Source organism: Perissodus microlepis, chromosome 1 (genome assembly GCF_051167445.1).
Source record: "Perissodus microlepis isolate ML-2025 ecotype Zambia chromosome 1, ASM5116744v1, whole genome shotgun sequence".
Classification (NCBI taxonomy): domain Eukaryota; kingdom Metazoa; phylum Chordata; class Actinopteri; order Cichliformes; family Cichlidae; genus Perissodus; species Perissodus microlepis.
Genome location: NC_140461.1, coordinates 8,098,479 through 8,116,833, shown reverse-complemented (window position 1 = coordinate 8,116,833; position 18,355 = coordinate 8,098,479). Strand labels below are relative to the sequence as shown.

Below are 18,355 nucleotides of genomic sequence, written 5' to 3'. Positions count from 1 at the left end.
TACCTTCTGGCCTGCGGCTTGGTTGCTGAGGGCTCACGAGCTTCTCAGATGGGAGAATGTACTCATAGTGAACACCAGGATTTGGCTGCTGGAAGATCATCTGAGTGAAAGCAGATGAGACTTAGACAACAATTTCAAAACAGAACTGTAAGCCTTTCAACATTTGCACTTTCAAAATTTTACGCCGTTTCTCAGGTCAGCAAAACACAAAAAAAACAAAACAAAACAAAACAAGGAGACCCACCACCGTAACTTTCTTGGGGTTCAAGCTGATTTTTTTTACTCACATAAACGTCCAGAATCTCATTTGTGGGGCCTTCAGCGAGAAAGGATTCCCCAGCTGTGCTACTGATTTCATTGGGTCGGCGGTAGGTGAACATGGTCCCTGCACCCTCATACTTTCCTGGCCGGTCAATTGCCCAGTTTCCATTAATGATTGATCGCCCTGAACGGCTTCGCAAAGCTGGTAGACACAGAGAGACTGACAATCAAGACTGACAAAGACATGAGAAAAACATGTAACCAAAAAGCTCTTCTATATAATTATTGTTTAATATAAAACTATTTGGCATAATGGGATCTGTATTCTTTTTAAAAGTGGCTCAAACCCAAAAAGGTAATTACAGTAGCTAACTGAATAAAAGCTCTCACATGCCCTTTCAGAGCAATGTCTTTTTCAAATGTGACAATCTGTTTGTGCTGGCAAATCTTTCATGCAAATCCTGTAACAAAATCTCCCAAGAGGTTTTTCCACTGATTTCATGGATTAAATACAAAAGGGCCATTAGAAAGACATTAGAAGTGTAACATTAGACAGGCTTGTAAAAGAGTGTTTGGACAACTAAAAGCACTATTAGAGATGCAGAGCGTAGACAAAGGCCTATTGAAGGGAAAATCAGGGACGTGATGAGGATATAGTTGATGGCTGCTTCCTGATTCTAGTCTCGTTTGCATTTTAAAACATATGTTGCTCCCTGGAACTTTTTAATCTTTTTATCAATTCAGTGCATAACACTTTCAGATCATTCCTCTTTATTTTATCTTTATAAATGTGCCACAGATTTTTAAACTGAAAACATATCCACTTAGAACACACACGTTTATTTCTTGTTATGTGTGAATGAAGAATGAAGAGTTTGTAAATGCTGTATAAGGTGCAGCAAAGTTTTTCATATAAATACTAGTATTTTTTTGTCTGTACATAACTCTGTGTACTTGTGTATATAAATGGTCAGTTCAAATTAAAGAAAGCTGAGCATACTTGGCATCTAGGTAGCTGGGGTTTGAAAGACAGCCACTGAATTCGTCGTCTTAATGCTTCCAGATTTTTATTTTTTTTTACTGAGTGGTGAAATTCCGCACTTTAATTAAAAAAGATTGTGAGTCCTGAAGGGTAAGATCCTCTGATGAAAGCATGTTTATGCACTTTCCTCAGGGAAAGCAGTTGCGGGTGGGTGGGTGGGACTAGGACTGCTCTCCTCTTCCTCTAAACCCAATGCTGAGTCAGGGCAAGGTTCTCATTAAACAATGTCTGACATTCCAACAGTCATTTCTGAATAAATAAGCCTCTACTGTCCCACTGTTGCACCTCAGTAAAAAGTCCAAATATCTATAAAGTGTGGGTCACTCAAAGGCTCCACTAAACAATGGTAAGACACAGTGGGTGGCGATATAGGCATAAGGCCAAAGAAATCCTAAAAAGCAAAATGCTGTTTAATAAAACAAATGTAACAAACAGCTCCTACCTGCTCAGGCTTATTTAGTGCTAATGTAACAAACATTTCTCACATTCATCATTTAATGATTTCTTTTCATGACTTTCTTTTCACTGGTGTCATACATGTAACACTACACATGGCAGATGGAGGTTTTCTGACGTATGTTCTGAGCTGCTGAAAGCAGAACTCTGCAGCAAACTGTGACTAATGAAACTGTAAACCAGGATGGAAACTAAATGCTCTATTTGCTGCGAGACAGCTAAATTAGCAGTTACCAACGACAAGCACTCTTAGAGGCCTCTTATTTAAAGTATATGGCCAACATTCAAGCATTTCTATACTGTTCACACAGTTTTAGCAACTAATACCTAAAACCTCTTTTCTCAAGCAAACTAGCAGATGTCAAAATATTATTATAGTATGACTGATGTGCTGCTAAGAAACGATCTCTGTTATTTTTTTCCCAAACATAATTCATTCAGCTGTCACATATGCAATGAAATATAATGTGATGTGAACGGAAACATTTTTATATTTGGCATCTGCGTTTAAATAAAGAATATGCCCAGCACAGCATGGCAGAGAGTAAAGACTGACTAGGAGTAAGCACTATGGAGGAAGGTGGGGCTTTTAGATTACAGGTCATTGAGGGCCACTGTAGTCAAAAGAACATTGTTATTTCCTTCTACAGTAATTTAACTCTCTTTGGCTCTATTAGGAGAGCACACGTCTCCACAATTCCACAAAGCCAGAGGAGGAGATACCAGCTGTAAGACTGTACAGAACATCAGGCTTCAGTGACAACAGGTATGGCCCCGAAAGAACATGAAAGGAAGATGGAGTGGAGGGGAGTTACAACGCGACTTCAGGCACAACTGTGGTCAGGCTAATGCAGCTTAAAACACAGAGTGTATTAGTTGATATAGAGCATGGGTGAGATCCACTGAAGATTATGACTGATCTTGAGTGCCTGAACGAATGCTGAACTAATAAAGAGTAACAAAAAAAGTGGGAAAAAGGGTGTAATTTTAATTTAGGTGCCTTAAATTACTTGTTAGTGCTCATAATGAAAAGAGTGAAATGCTAAAGCAGTTCTGTTGGCTAAAATGCTAAACTTAACTTATACATTCACCCAGCTGCAATACAGCAGCTAGAATAAAATTAAGGAAACCAGCCATGAGCAAGAAGACTAAACTGCACTAACTGGCTATTCTTCATCAGTACAGCCACAGCACAGTATCCTGTGAGTATGTTTACCACCCACCTAGGTAGTTTCTGCTCTTCACCATCTCAGTAACATTGATCTTGGTGGCTCCTTCTGGGATCTCCACTATCTTGTGATAGCCGATTTTGGATAAACTATGTTTGAACACTCCTGAAACCAGCCTACAGGTTGTGTTGTCACCTCCACACACGCCACACTTGTCCACCACCCTTCCTGATCCGAGATACTCATCGCATCCTAGACTCTGTGGGACAGAGACAAAAGTAATAAGGAGGTAATGAGATATAGTGATAATCTTTACTTAGTGAAACAGCAGTAAAGTGTGCTAATCATAAAACATTTTTAGTGAAAAAAATAGTAATAACAGAGATTATGTAGAATAAACACAGATCATATAGATCAAAAAATCTGCTAAATAAACACAATGAAGTCATTTACTTAACTATAACATAAGAAAGGCTAATTAGCATGATGATCGTTACTTTCCAGAAGGCATCGTTTTGGAATGACAGCCTCTGAATTGATGGCAAATTTCCTCTCGACAGTATGAGGTTTCTTCATCACACTGGTGGCAATAAATTACAGGATACTTGGTCACAGTAAAAATAGAACAGTTAACATCAGCAATCCATAAATTGAGTCAAACCGGCAGTAAAAGTCTGTCGCTGTGCAAACAGGTGGCCCAGAAGTCAAAACTGGTTGCAGTGCGCTACCGTACAGTCAGACATGCTAAGCTTTAGATCTCACAGCACAAGCTTAAGTCCAGTACAACCACATTTACCAACATAACGGTAGGGAAAGAAATTGTGACACGAAAGAGCCACCTTCAAAACTCTAAATCAGATTACAACTTTCACCAGGCGTTAATGTAAATTCACAGATGCAGCTGATGCATTCCACTTGGTGTAACCCCAGCATACTCCACTCAGCATAAAAAACTGTTAAATATAACCCTCAACGAAAAAGACCAATACTGGTCGATTTCACTGCACCATTTCACATATGTTCCTGTAGTGAAATGATCTAAACAAAAATAAAGGAAGTATATAAGAAAAAAATAGGACCATCCCCATGGATTTTGCAGAAATAGATCACCATAAATCAGTTGCAGAACAGTGAAAATACAGAAACACAGTGGAAAATGGAGAAACAGGTGGAGAAGGGTATAAGAAAGTGATGAAAAGAGAGAGAATGGAGAGGTGGAAGAAGAAATAGTGGCCATGGGTGGACTAAGGGGGTGAACTCAAAATGAAATTCTTGCTCTCTCCCACCCATAGCAGGCCAGTCAGCTCTTGGCCAAAGCATCAGCTGGGCCAAAGCAAACATGAAATGCCTTCTTCAACACAGGAAATAAGTGATGGGAGAAAAGAACAGCAAACTAAGAGTGCTGAAAATTTTTTAAATAAAACTCCCAAAAGCTTTGGTGGTCAGCATGGAATTATGTTGGAAACTCTGTATGAAAATCACTAAACATAACAGAATAACATTCAGAGAAGCACCGTTGCACTTTATGATCTCACTTTACAGATCGACAAATACAGAGCAATTCAAAAGCTACAGTCTGGCTGTAACGAAATGCATAATATATGGTAAAACGCATCTGAGGACATTTAAACTGGCTACAGTACAGCATATCTACCATGGAAAACAAATTAAAATGGAGTCAAATAGGGCTGTCTGTTTAAATGACTACCAATGAATGAATATCTCCTCTGCATCTCCATTTTCATCGTAAATCCCTTCAAACTAAAACAACACCATTATAGAAGCGAGGCAGCATTTGCCTGAAAAAGGGAAAAAAGTGCCTCTCATAAAACAGATGCTGACATGGTGAGAGGTTATCTGTGGACGTTTGGATGGGAAAATGTTTAAACCAAAACATGTTAATGTAGGAGTGGAGAATTTATTGACTTCAAATCTGAATAGTTAGTGTAATATATTGTGACTGTGGATGTAAAAACAACCAGGATTTTCATTCTTCTGATATGAGGAAGGGCCAAGAGATTCTACACTCTGTACACATATTAGAAAGGTAAGGAATTTCTCGATATCGATATCTTGATTAAAATCAAGGTTTTTTTGGTCTTGTAAGTTGTACAAAGCACTAACATTGCTCTGCATACTTTTCTGACAAACGTGAGTCCATCAAAATGATGTGAAGACGGTGACATTTTAATACATCTTTAACATCTATATATCACTAGCTGCTACAAGTTAAACTCAAACAGAAATCTCAGTGTGGCTGTTAAAAAAAAGAGACAACTTTTAAACCTCACCCTAGTTTCTGAGAACACGTCAATGTTTTTTTCGCCTTCTCTCTGTGGGTGGTTTGTGCCATCTGTTGAGGAAAACCACCCTGTTTTTAGTGGAACTGTAACAGGATTTTGAAAATGTCGCTAAAGCCCACCTTCATCTGGAAATGGTTACATGTGTCAGGACAGTGGAGTCGACCTCATGAACACTGAAAACAGCATCATCTTAAAGCAGATCCGTATTTTCCCATGCAATGCAGCTGGGTTAAAGTCATCATATTGCAGAGTTTTCTGTAACAAACTGAATTCTACACAGTTTTGCCAAAGGCACTTGTCACTGGAGATATCGTCTACTCCCAAAAAACACAACAAGACATTTAGAATTAGACACAGATATCCTGAGAAGTGAGCCTCAGAAGTTAGTCTCTTTCTTATTGAACAGCAAGTCTGTCCTTAGTGGCCTATATTTCAATGTACTTCTCGCTGCAGCTTTAATATTTGAATACTGAAAAACAGTAGAGCAGAGACCTCAGGACCCACTGCTTAGTGTTGTGGTCATGACTGAAAATCCTAAAATGATTTAATATGACTAAATAATAAAACACTAATAATGATGTCATGTAAATGCAGAGACATTAACTTCTTGAACCCAATAATCTATTGTACTCCTTTGCTTTAATGCTTTATTGCATAGCCAATACATGTCTTCTTCTTCAGGCCACTCATATATGACACTGTTTGTTCATTAAAAGTAGTATTATTGTTCATATTCCAACTTTATAACTTTGCTGTCATCAGATGATTATTTATGTTTTTAATAGGTCAAGACAATATATGTAATTCTATTTTAGATTTGTTATTAAGTCGATTTTGTAGTAGAAGTATGTAAAATTGAAACGTTACAGTGTGTAAAATCTCACCACTAGATGTCAGTAGACTGCAGATTGCAGTCACCTAAGTTCTGTTTTCCCCTCTCAATTAAAGTGCATAATCCTAGCTATGGTGGCGTCTGTAGAGCTCTGTTTATCTGTATTGAGGGAAGGCTTTCGATCTGCCGTCAGCTGTCAATGTGTGTTCACGTCTATTTACTTTGGGCAGGCGGTTCAAATTGTTTAAGGAGTCCAATGCTCTTCAATTACACCTTTACCTTTACCTACAACGTTTCTACCTATCTAGTCACATACATAAAGAGCCATTAGGCAGAACAATTCAATTAAATTCAGTTTTAATTATATAGTGCCAAATCACAACAACAACTGCCCTTAGGCACTATTAACAGGGATAGCTCAGTAGGTAGGGTGGTAGCCCCATGATCTGAAGGTCAGTGATCCGAATCCACTGAATGGCTACCCTGAGATACCCCTGAGCAAGGTACCATCCCTACACTGCTTCACTGAGTGAACGGGTTAAATCTATAATAATACAACAGTGATGTCCATCTCAGCCGCTGATGGTGGGCAACGTGGCACAAACCAGCACCCCTACCATTGTATTTTTAATGGATTCATTCCAAGTTAATGAGGATGGATAAATTAATGCATCATTTTGTTGGAAGCCATAATTAACAATGTACATTTATGAGTACAATATCCTTTTTTTTATTAAACAAACCCAAAAAATGGCTTCCTGTGACTTAAAGTATTTCTTAAACAATTTTTATATTAATTATCTTATAATTATTTTAATTTTAAACATCAACCACGTGATAACAGTGACTGTAGACCACCATAATCAGCTGCTTTTTCTAATATTCCAGTTTATCTAAACTCCCGTCAGTATACAGTACTGTATAGACAGCATATGAGGCCAACAAGGGAGTATGTCCTGATCTATAGTTTAGAGCAGGACATTACTAGATATATATTATTTTTGGATGTTTTTTGTACACTGTTTTAATTAACCTAACAACCAGATGACTAAAAAACTAGTGACAGACTAGACTTAAAAAGGTATACATCTATGTATGTAACTGATTAATCCATGCATATTTGCAGAATTTGAGAACCAAAATGAACATTTTGTAAAAAAAAACAAAAAAAAAAAAAACAGAAGCCATTAGTGTAGCTAGATTAAAAATTCTCATTTTTGAACTACAGCAATAAAATTATTTTATGAAGTTAAATGTTTAAAACATTATTTTAAATAATTACAGATAGAACAAATGTCCTGATATATCCACCAGTAAGCTGCTAAACATTCTAGTCTACAATTTGGCACCAGGGTGATAATTTGCAGTGGATTTATCACCACACAGTGCTGTATCTTTGTTTCAACAACAACTTCCTAGAAATTAGGATGATAACAAGAAAAGAAAACCAGTGAATGGATTTGAATTATCTACAGTTTTGGCACAGAAAACCAAAATACAAAGTGAGCAAATCTGTACACTGTACTGCAGAGACATATTGTGCACTGTTAATGTAAATTTGCATATTGACTCTTTTAAACTCTTTATAACTTCAATAATCATTATTGAAGTTATAAAGAGTTTAAAAGAGTCAATATGCAAATCTGATGTCACATGTGCTCATATACACTACTCTTTATTGTTATTGTAACTAAAACCTTTATCAAAACATTGCAACTAAATTCTTATAAGTCTTATGAGTTTAACATTATATTAAAAGGATATAAAGGGACAATACAGTAAATGATTAACACAGTGCCCATGATCAGTTTGTTGCAACTTTGCTCTTACAGAGCCCACGCAGCTGTAAGGGCAATACATGTTTAGAGGGAGCGAATAAATAAAATATCAGATTTGCGAAGAATGCAAAGAAATGATATTTTCTTCCTAACAGCAGCTGGAATAATTTTACAATTACCTTGCAATAATACTGCTTTTATCCATGCTGGAGGCCTGGTTTGTGGCTACACATTATGAATATAATCATGAATAAAAAGTTAATGCTCTGAATGATATCATCCTGAAATTAACAACAGTGCTAGATGTAGCTCATCTCTACTGTAGTAAATCAAGTTAGAAATGTCATGGAAAACAGGCACTCCTTGGCAGAGGAACCTCTCAAAGCAGAAAAACACTGTAACTGCTGCAGAAACTAAATCTTTTGTGAGGTTTCGCCAGGCAGGGTTATTTGTGTTTTTGCACTTTGAAAGTTTGCCACATATTAACAGGGATAACAGCTCTTTGTGACACATGTCTGGAGCCTGACACCACATTTAAAGCAATTTAATCCTTGGTTGAAATGATGCTTACTTCTCAACATCATGATTTACTCACATAAAATTAATTCTTGACATTAACAGGCTCATAGAAGGCAGTGGCCTACATCTTATTTCTTACAAACTACCCGAACTACAAAGCTCCAAGCTTGGGAAAACAAAGGCACGAGTTTCTGCACATTGTCAGATGGTGTTTAGGGTGCTGAGACAGAATCATCTGCAGCTGACAGACACATCCAGTCCTGGGGTGACAGACTGACTTACAGCAGCACATGCTTGTGGCTAGACCACCGAGCTACACTGCAACGTAGCATCCAGATGTGGGCAGCTGCACTATACCAACTAGGATCTAGGAGACTACATGAGGTCCATTGATGTGTTTTCAGTTTTAGGCTCAACATAACACAGTGATTTACATGTTATGCATTGCCAATAGAAATTTGCATATTTCAGCTTCAAAGACTTGTTTATTTGTTATGTCCAGATATAAGTAAATTCTGTCCAACTGTCTTACACAGATAGCATGGACACAGCTACTGCAAGTATGATATTTACGTCATTCCTCTAGCTTTCTTCTTTCTGTTTAATGATATGAATGCAGTAAAGCATTTTGACTTCAACAGTACATAAAAGGGTCGGCAGAAAGCACAGACAGCTGGCAGCAAGTTATAAGAAAAGAAAGCGAAAAAAACCCTAAAGTGAGTAAAACTGCAGTTCCTTGAAATAGCAGTTGAGACTGGTTTCAAAAGCTAGCATTAAAATAACGATATGACAAATAATTTGTCACACTGTGTAGTCAGGCGGTACAAGACCCCTGTGCTCTGTTTTAGTGAGTAAAATTCTAGTGTTTTATTTGTACGATACACACGCCTGTAGGACGCACCCACAGTCGATATATGTACTGTGTTATTGTTTTAAGCTATAGTGTTAGCTGATAACGGAGAACTCCACTTAAAAATATGCTTCCTCCAGGCTTGAAAAAAAAAAACCTAAAACAAATAAAAAGAAATCAGAGCATCAAAAAACGAGGGTCATAAGCGGGTGACATAGTGGCTGTATCACATTGTTCTGCGGTTGGGTTTTTTTTATGGCAATTTGAGTTTAAAATGACAACTCTCAGGTCTGACTGTCTTACCCTGAATAACTCACATGTTGCTGGGCCAAACTCTGCAGAGAAAAAAAATGTAATGGAGGCGGTTATGAATAAAAGGATGTTTTCTCAGTCTGGAGAGGCTGCGGTGGTTAAGCCCCCCCAAGTCTTAATCCACATGAATCCACACTGGATCCCCACCATAACCTTTTAACCTGTGTTTTGGCAGTTTTTCCCTCAGCTTTCCTATCAACCCCAAAAGAAAAGCAAAATAACAATACTGTGAGCCATGAACTGCTGTCTCCTTTTCTCCATTTTCATTATACCAAATATACCAAAGCAATATTACTAACACTTGTGTAAACAAAACTGACAAAAAAGTGGAGGTTTTAACTCTTTAACTGACAATGAATTAGACATCGTGCTTTCCACCAAGATGCTTCTCACAATAAAACTACTCTTACATAAAAATGCATCCTGTGATGGAATTAGTCCAGTACTATAAAACATATTTATGAGCATAAGGTTAAAGGAGCCTGTTTGGTGCACATGTTGGGCATTTCTACAGATTCACATAGAAAGGTTGTAAAATTCTTTGGAAAATGGCCAATGAAGTGATCATGACTTGGTCAGCTGTGACGCTCAAGTTCATCTGGAAATTCAATACAGCCCCGACTTGGCTTCCAGGTTGAGAATAAAGAGGCAGTATCATCCCAACGACAAAGAATTTACAGTGGAAGTAATTTCAAGACGTGATGTTGTGTCTGGAAATGACATTATGGATATTGTACAAACATTTCTAGGACCAAAAAACAAAAAATCAGTAAAGATTGATATCAAATATGGTTGGAGGTTTGGTTTAGATTTAAATAAAATACACAAAACGCACATCAGAGCATAGTAGCATCTGTCCCCCACATGTTAAGATGCTATGGAACTTTAATTGCCTTTAATGAGGAAAGGCCTGCGACACTGCTTTTACCTCAGTCAGCACTTCAAACACATCTGTATCTGTGGAGTTAACATTACTATTGAGCTCTCGCATGACAATCTTAAACATAAACTGACATGACTGAATGATTTACAGTCTTTCCTGTGTAAACAATTTAGTTTAACAACAGAGAAAGAAAATCCTCCTTCACTGTTTTGCAGATCACATTAACCTTTATGCTAATTTCTATATTTAATAATAGACTTTTAAGGAAGTAAATCAACAATATGACCAAAACTTGCAGATTTATTTTAGTTTTAGAAATCTGGTTTATAAAAAAAAAAGAGATGACTTTTCTCTAAGCCATTCCTCTAAACAATGTTTGCCTTGTTTTTATTTTTGAGTTTGTCCACATGTCTGTGTGTCCTTGGGGTTGTAGTATTTCAGACAAGAATTTAAAGAGACTGAAGGATAGTCTTTTCTGTGTCCTTTAAAACCCAAAACAAAAAGCTGTTATTGTTCAGCTTATTACCAGCAGAGCCTTAGTTAAGGAGATACAAGGAATATTAATTGCATTAAAATATAAAGCAGCAAGTTACAGTAAAAAAAAAAAAAAAAAAAGACCCACTCTGATACCTCATACACTGTTTACTATTTCTCCCTGCGGTGACAGCTAGTGCTGGATGATAGCATATTCATTAAATACCAAAGTTACAAAGGACTGAGTAAACAGACTTCCAGCAAACACTCTTTATCACACAGCTTTGCACAAAAACAAAAACGTCTTCTGCAAAGGTCACCTTATAAGGGAAAGCTAGAGTCTTTTAACACAATATCATGTGTCCAGCTATCAAGCTTATGCAGTATTTAAGACTTCGTTTACAAGTTTCTCCTTTAAAAAAAACAAAAAACACTGAACAGCCCGTCTTTAAGCTTAATTAAACATTAAGTGTTCATGGTAGAAAAGAAACAAACCGAGTTTGTCCACTGACTCTAACCCTAATTATTTCAAGATAACAATGATATTCAGTTCTGTTTAATTCAATTACATTTATATAAGCACCAAAACACAACAGTTGCCTCAAGGTATTTTATATTGTAAGGTAAAGACCCTACAGAGAAAACTCCAACAATTAGCCCCTAAGAGCAAGCACTTGGCGACAGTGGGAAGGAAAAACTCCTTTTTAACAGGAAGAAACCAGGCTCAGGGAGAGGCAGCCATCTGCCATGACAAGTTGGGGTTGAGGACTCATGCAATCAATGTGTTTTCATTATAGTTACACCAGTCACCTAGAAAGTGCATGTTCTTAGCAATTGGTCAGTTGCCACTAATATATATATATATATATATATATATATATATATATACATATACACACACACATATACACACACACCGCAGGTAATTTCAGCTACATTTATACTTTTAATTTAGCCAAACACATTTTGGCTAAATATATAGCTAAATGATTTAAATCTGCCATCACAAATTAAACATATTATGAGAAAAAGAATGATGCAAAAATAGCCTAGAGTCTGTTTATGAATGTATACATGAAAATGGCACTTCATCAATATCTCAGTACTTGCACATTTGATCAGTTTAGAACTTTTTCTCAGATTTTGCTTCTATCTCGAATATGCTGGTTTGTAGCCATGAATAGAAACCAAAGCTCTAGTGTTTTTTTATGATAATCACTCAGCCTCCCACTCTCCAAAACACAGCATGTTTTGAAATCAATAGCAAAAAAAGTTCAACCAAAATGGTCTGACAAGCTGGAATTAAAGTATTTACTGTAACATTGGATAAGCAGTAAGGACAAAACACCTGTGGTTTAAAAAAATACAAATTGCATTGCATTTCTGCTTCTTTTTTTTTTTTTTTTTTTTAAACTTCTATTTTAAATTTTTTTTTTTTTTTTTTTCCCACAAATCATGGTCACAATACATAATGAAAACGTTGCCATTATACAAAAAACAAAACAAAACAAAAAAAAAAAAAAAGAGAAACCCCCCCACCCGAGGCTCATGTAAACAGAAACAAAACAAAAACAAACAAAAAACGTATGTCACACATCTGGAAAACACGTTTTTATATAGTCAATAAATGGGTTCCAAGTCGCAGAGAATTTTTGTTGTGATGAGAGAACTCTGTATCTAAGTTTTTCCAGTGGTAAAAAGGAAAGCACCTCCTTTAACCATTGTATGTATGAAGGAGCCTTATCAGACTTCCAGTGGAATAGAATAAGTCTACGGGCAAGCAATGTAGCAAATGCTATGGCATTTTCCTGAGATTTACTAATTTTGTATTGAGATGGCATAACTCCAAAAATGCCAATGCGGAAATCAAGCACTAAATTCTGCGCACTGATATGAGATAATACTTTAAATATATTTCCCCAGTAATTATCCAGGTTCGGACAAGACCACATCATGTGACCCTCATTTGCTGGATTATGTCCACACCTGGGACAGGCAGGATCGGCTTCTGGGAAAAATTTTGAAAGCCTCTCTCTTGTATAATGAAGACGATGAAGAATTTTAAACTGAATTTCTGCTTCTGCCGATAAAATAAATAAATAAGCAACTTACCAAAATGTTATTTTTGAATTGACAAGGTTCCACACTTGATTTCAGGCTACTGCATGAAAGCACATCTGTAACCTTTTATGTACAGAGAGAGTGGCAAGATGTTTGATCCCAACAGTAAAAAAAGAAGCCTCATCCAAACCACAAAATACCCTCACAGACTATAGAGCAAAGGGCACAGTTACTCTTAACTTCACTAAAGGCATCCATGCTTGTAAAACACTCAGAAATAGAAGTGTGATCAATCTACAGCCATTAAAACGTATAGAGTTTCTCCTGACTTCACAGCCCTGATTTAGAAGAACTGTTTCGGAAAGAGAATCACAGACTCTGAACAGCTCCTGCTGAGAACATCCACAAAAAAGACAGAGACTAATCACAGGGGCTGAGCAAACGAAATACTGCCAGAATTTTGCAGTGTGTGCCAGTAAAATGTATGTGATATAAACCACAATACTGCTGTAACCATAATATTCTGTTTGGGGGCCTCTGAGACTTTAGGTGGCCTTTAAGAACTCCATCTGTCAATTACTGTCCCAGTTTTAACAAAAATCAGCCTCAAAACATTCATTACGCATTATATATGCTTCACAGTGGGTGCTTAATGTAGCCAGTATATTTGGGGGTTTCCTCAGCAGTACGTTTATCAGCCAGTTATATCAGGGTGAGACTGACAATTGTTTTGCAATTATCTGTGAATGGCTTTGTGGCAAGTAAAACCACTGTATTCTACTGTTTTGTCAACATATCTGGTTTACAAAAAAGTCAAAATAAAACTATCTAAAGGAAAACTAAATGAACTGAGTTGATTTTAAATGTTGTGTTTGCAAGTAGAGCAGTGGGGTCAGTCTAATATCATAAAGATATTCACAGAAAATACAGGCAAATAGTAGATATAACAGAGTTATTCCTGCACGAGGCAGTGTCAGCTGTCTTTATCCTGTAGTTATTGAGAACGTAAATGAACATCAAAGGGGTTTTCATCAATTCAGCCACGTCTTACCCGCTGTTTATGTACTGATATATTATAATGTTTATTTAAGCTTGATAGGCATGTAGTTTAAAGTCATATAAAATTTGGAAAGACATCCTCATCAAGCCTGTTGGCACATCATGAGTTTACATTAACACCCGCAGGCATCTCACACTGGCCTCATTCCAGGCAAATACAGGTGATGTAAAACCAGATGAGCTGATGCACAAGTGGTGACAGGCTAATGCAGGATGACAGTCTATCCTTAATAGAGCTTTAAGTACATCTTTATAGTCCCAAGACAGGCCTGACTCACTGAGTCTTCCACTAGGAGGGAAATCTAACTCCACAAGCAGCCAGTGAATGTGCTGTGGAAAAATAAACAGCCCAGAGAGCAAGCAGAGCCACAGTGAGAACAGCAATACTGTAAATACTTCCACTCAGTAGTTGGACCACAAGATCATGGGGCTATAATGACAGTTCAAGTTATGGAGTGACACTGCCCAGTACTAATTGCAACCACAGGACACTAGATGGAAAGAAGTAACAGGCTACTTGCAACTAACTCTATAGATTTGGATGTTTTACTCAGACCTCTAATCAATAAAGTAAACAGCATTTCTCATGGTGACAGGCATGAAGCCACATATCAGCAACATATCAGCAACTGTAAAGAGTACAAAACAAACTGAAAAAATGAAGAAATCCCCCTTCTGTCATGGCCAGAGTATTGGTATCAATGAAAATCGCCCCTCTCTACCAGGTTCCCCCAGGACTCAGCAGAGGTGAGGCAGATCCTACCTGTGACCGCAGCTTCCCCTGCACACGCATGTGGAGGCAGACGAGCAGCAGAAGAGCCAGTCCTGACAGCATTCTCTCATGTGGGCACAGAAATGTTCAAGCGGTCACTGGGTCCAGTGGCTGCTCCCGTCAGCCTCTTCTATACTGCTGTAGCTCTGAGAATGCCAAAAGAACCCTCTCACTATTGAACTGATCTCTATGAGCTCCCCTTGTAAACTGAGCTGGGGGAGGTGCAGCTGGGGGAGGTAAGGGGGACCAGGTTTTTTTTTCTTTTTTAGAGGAGGGAGGGTGAGCGGTAGAGAATGAACTGGAGGGAGAGAGAAAAGAGATGAAAAGCAGGCAGAGTGTAAGAGTGTGGCAGCTACAACTACAGTAAATTGGAAGTTAGAGAGGAAGTTTTGAAGACTTTTTTTCAGTTTGGCAAAAAGAGAGGAAGGAAATTCTTGAGGGTCTAAAATGAAAGTGTAAGATAACCACCAGGGTTATGTGCTACTACAGGTAGGCATGCAATCTTCAAAAGATGCCAAAAAAAAGTCAATTACAGAATTACACACTTAAGTAGAAGTTCACCTTCATGCTTGTTGCTAATACTTCAATGACACAATGCAGAAAAAACTTCACCTACAAGTGAAAAAGACCCCATATGAAAAACACATTTTGTTCGCGAACAACTCAAAAACAATAAGATTCTTGTGTCCTATTGGAGCCACATTGCAGCGCTGGAAGGATAACTGCTGTAGCCAAGAAGACCTGACTCATCATATGGTTTTCCTATATTGCACCACCATTGTTTCCACAACATTAAATCCTAATTCACCAGGACATTTTGAGGTAAGGAAGACACTCTTCATCATAGTATGTGACAGTTGGTTTTCACATAATATAATATACACAGCACAAGCACATTGGGGCCGTTGTGGCTGGACCTATCGGAGCACAAAGAGACCCTTGCAAACACAGGCCAGAAATAAGCTTAAGATAATTGAAAACTTTTCTATTTTGAAAAGGCACATGGAAACCATGGAAACATGCTCCTGCAAATGGCTTATTGACTATAAGGTTATACCTCTGATGAGCAAACAAAGGTCAGACATTCTGTTTAATAACAGAAAGAAAAACTAAACTGATAAAGCCCTTAAATCTTGTGCCCAAAGTTCAGTAAGTTATTTCAAGACTTTATGTTTTAATATCTAACATATTGTCATTTATGTTGTATTGTGAGAGTGAGTGGAGACTGTAGGTATAAATAGGTTGTAATTACTACAAACGACCAGTGTCACTCACTGATTCTTTGTTTTCAAAGATTTTGACAGTGATGTGTATTTGTGAGCCTTGTGATGAATACCATGTGACTACTTTGAAAACATGATATGTTTGCAAGAAACGGAATCAGACATTTATTCAAACAATCGTATCGTTGTGTAACACAGCATTTTTTTCTCAATAGAAAAAAAATTGAATTTAGTTCACAGTAAGGTATCACGCACATACCAACATTCACAATTACATTATGACTGCTCCATATGACTTGTATTTTGTCCACTCACATCAAATGTTTAACTGCACAACGATTAAAACTACAGACCCTGCAATTTATGCCACTCCTATTTTCAGTGTTCCCTGTTTTGGGAAAACCATGACACCTTAAGCTGAGGTGTGATTCTGCCTCACAACTGTTTAGTGTAAGGTGGTCATATTCAGATTCAGTCACAGCTGACTTAAGGCAGCTTTTGGTGATTATGGTTAGAATTACTTTAACTTGTTTTTTTTTTTTTTGGGGGGGGGGGGGGGGGGTGGCTATGTATAGTAACACTCAGTGACATGAACATTTTCAACAGCCATTAGGTGTGCGCTTTCCATTCTGTCAGCCAGTTTCTTGTCCACATTATGCCGTGTGTTCTTTTTCTTTTGGTTTTCAGAACAAAGCACTCCAACATGCAGCTGTAGCCAAAAGCCCCTTCTGTTTCTGCTCCACTGTACAACAGTTTTGCTTCCTGTAAATTTCCACCAGGGGCAAGATGAGAAAGAGCATTGTAATATGTTTAGTTATTCTCTACACTGATCACTTGGACTAGTGACACGCTTTCCTCAGAAGTGAGTGTCTTTTTAAAGCCTTTCAGTGCTTGATGGGAAATAAATTTAACCAAATACATATATGTAACTTGTTTTAAAAGACTACTACAATCTCAGGAAATAGGAACAGGATAAAAAAAAACTACACAGGTTTACACAGAAGAACTGAAAATGTTTATTTAATAAACTGGACACCAAGACTCGCTTTGTCTTGATACAACTAAATGCAAATTTGAAATGCTTTCAACAGCAGCTCATGCCTAATCTGCTTCCAGTAAAACTATTAGCTACTATGAAGCTTGGAACCTAAAATTTATGTGTGCAGTCACATGTTTTAAGTGAGCTGAACAGCTTGCCAAATATTTGCTTGGTAATGATATGTATTTTGGCAGTATTCTTAATAAATCACACCCTTCCACCTTCTTTTAATATGCTGTTAAACTGTTTCACAGAGCTAGGCACTGAGTGCAAGAAGGAGGACCAAGAAACAAATATCTGCACACCTGCATCTGGCTTCGATTGTGTTGGAAGAATGTCAGCAAACACACACATGCACAAACACACACACACACACACACACACACACACAGTATTTTATTGAACCACTCTAACTGTAAACACAGCTACTACTTCCCTAACCTTCCCCTTTAGTTAAAACTTATCTTCTCCTTAAAACTGATCGCTTTCCAGAATTGCTTTTTTTCACCATAAGGATGGCTTGAGTACTACGTGGGCCACACACATACAGTACATACCATGAACCAGCATGTACATCTTGCACAGTAAGCAACCAAGTGACAATAATCTCTCCAGTCAAGCACAGCTGCAGACACATAGGATGGGAATGGCCCCTTTCAGCAGCACATCCGTCATGATGAACATACAGACATCATCTTCTTCTCCCTTGATGTTTCTCTTTCATTACAGAGGCATAGCCCAGAGGTTGGACAGAGCCAGACTGATTCTCCGGTATATCCCAGGATCCTTCCCTCTACAAGTGGGTCAGCTCTGAAGCAAGCTTGGCTTAAGGCGACTGATTCCTCCAGTTTCCAGCCCACACACGCCAGAGTCATGCTCTACTGCAGGTGGGCTCAACATTACTGTATACTGTCAGAGTCCAACAGACACATGCTCATATAACCCTGTATTCAGCTTCTGTTCTTATTCTCTGTCATGTTTTTATTTTCTTGCCATTTGCTGTTTGGGTGGTATTTAAATCTAAAGTTAAGTAGCCAAAATTTGACAGCAAACATTTTTAGCAAGTGTGTCCTCAGGGACTGTCTACCTGACAGCTGTAATATCTTTGTTACTACTCTTTTACATTTACATCATTCTTTCCTTGTGCTACTTCAGAGTAGAAAGAAGAATACCTGCAGAAATTCAACCCCTCCAATGATCTTTATAGACCTCTTGTAAACACTTTACACTGATTTTAATTTGGTCAGTAAAAGTCAAGAAAAGGCAGAAAGTAGGAAGGAGAGAAAACATCATCATTTTGGTGCATCTGGGATACATATTAG

The 18,355-nt window shown here is 37.7% G+C and overlaps 1 protein-coding gene across 2 annotated transcripts in view; it reads right to left on the bottom strand.

Annotated features, from left to right (window-relative positions):
* Positions 1-18,355, bottom strand: part of thsd4 (thrombospondin type 1 domain containing 4) — a 48,707-nt gene that overhangs the window by 7,394 nt on the left and 22,958 nt on the right. Inside the window, exons 1-4 of one of the 2 annotated variants that reach the window (XM_084928739.1) lie at positions 14,763-15,126; positions 2,983-3,187; positions 288-463; positions 4-100 (exon numbers count right to left, since the gene is read on the bottom strand). In XM_084928739.1, the coding sequence (XP_084784865.1) occupies positions 4-100; positions 288-463; positions 2,983-3,187; positions 14,763-14,834 (550 nt within the window). In that variant the 5' untranslated portion in view covers positions 14,835-15,126. Of the gene's footprint in view, positions 1-3; positions 101-287; positions 464-2,982; positions 3,188-14,762; positions 15,127-18,355 lie in introns of those variants that run through there. The other variant, XM_084928730.1, reaches the window with a different exon arrangement.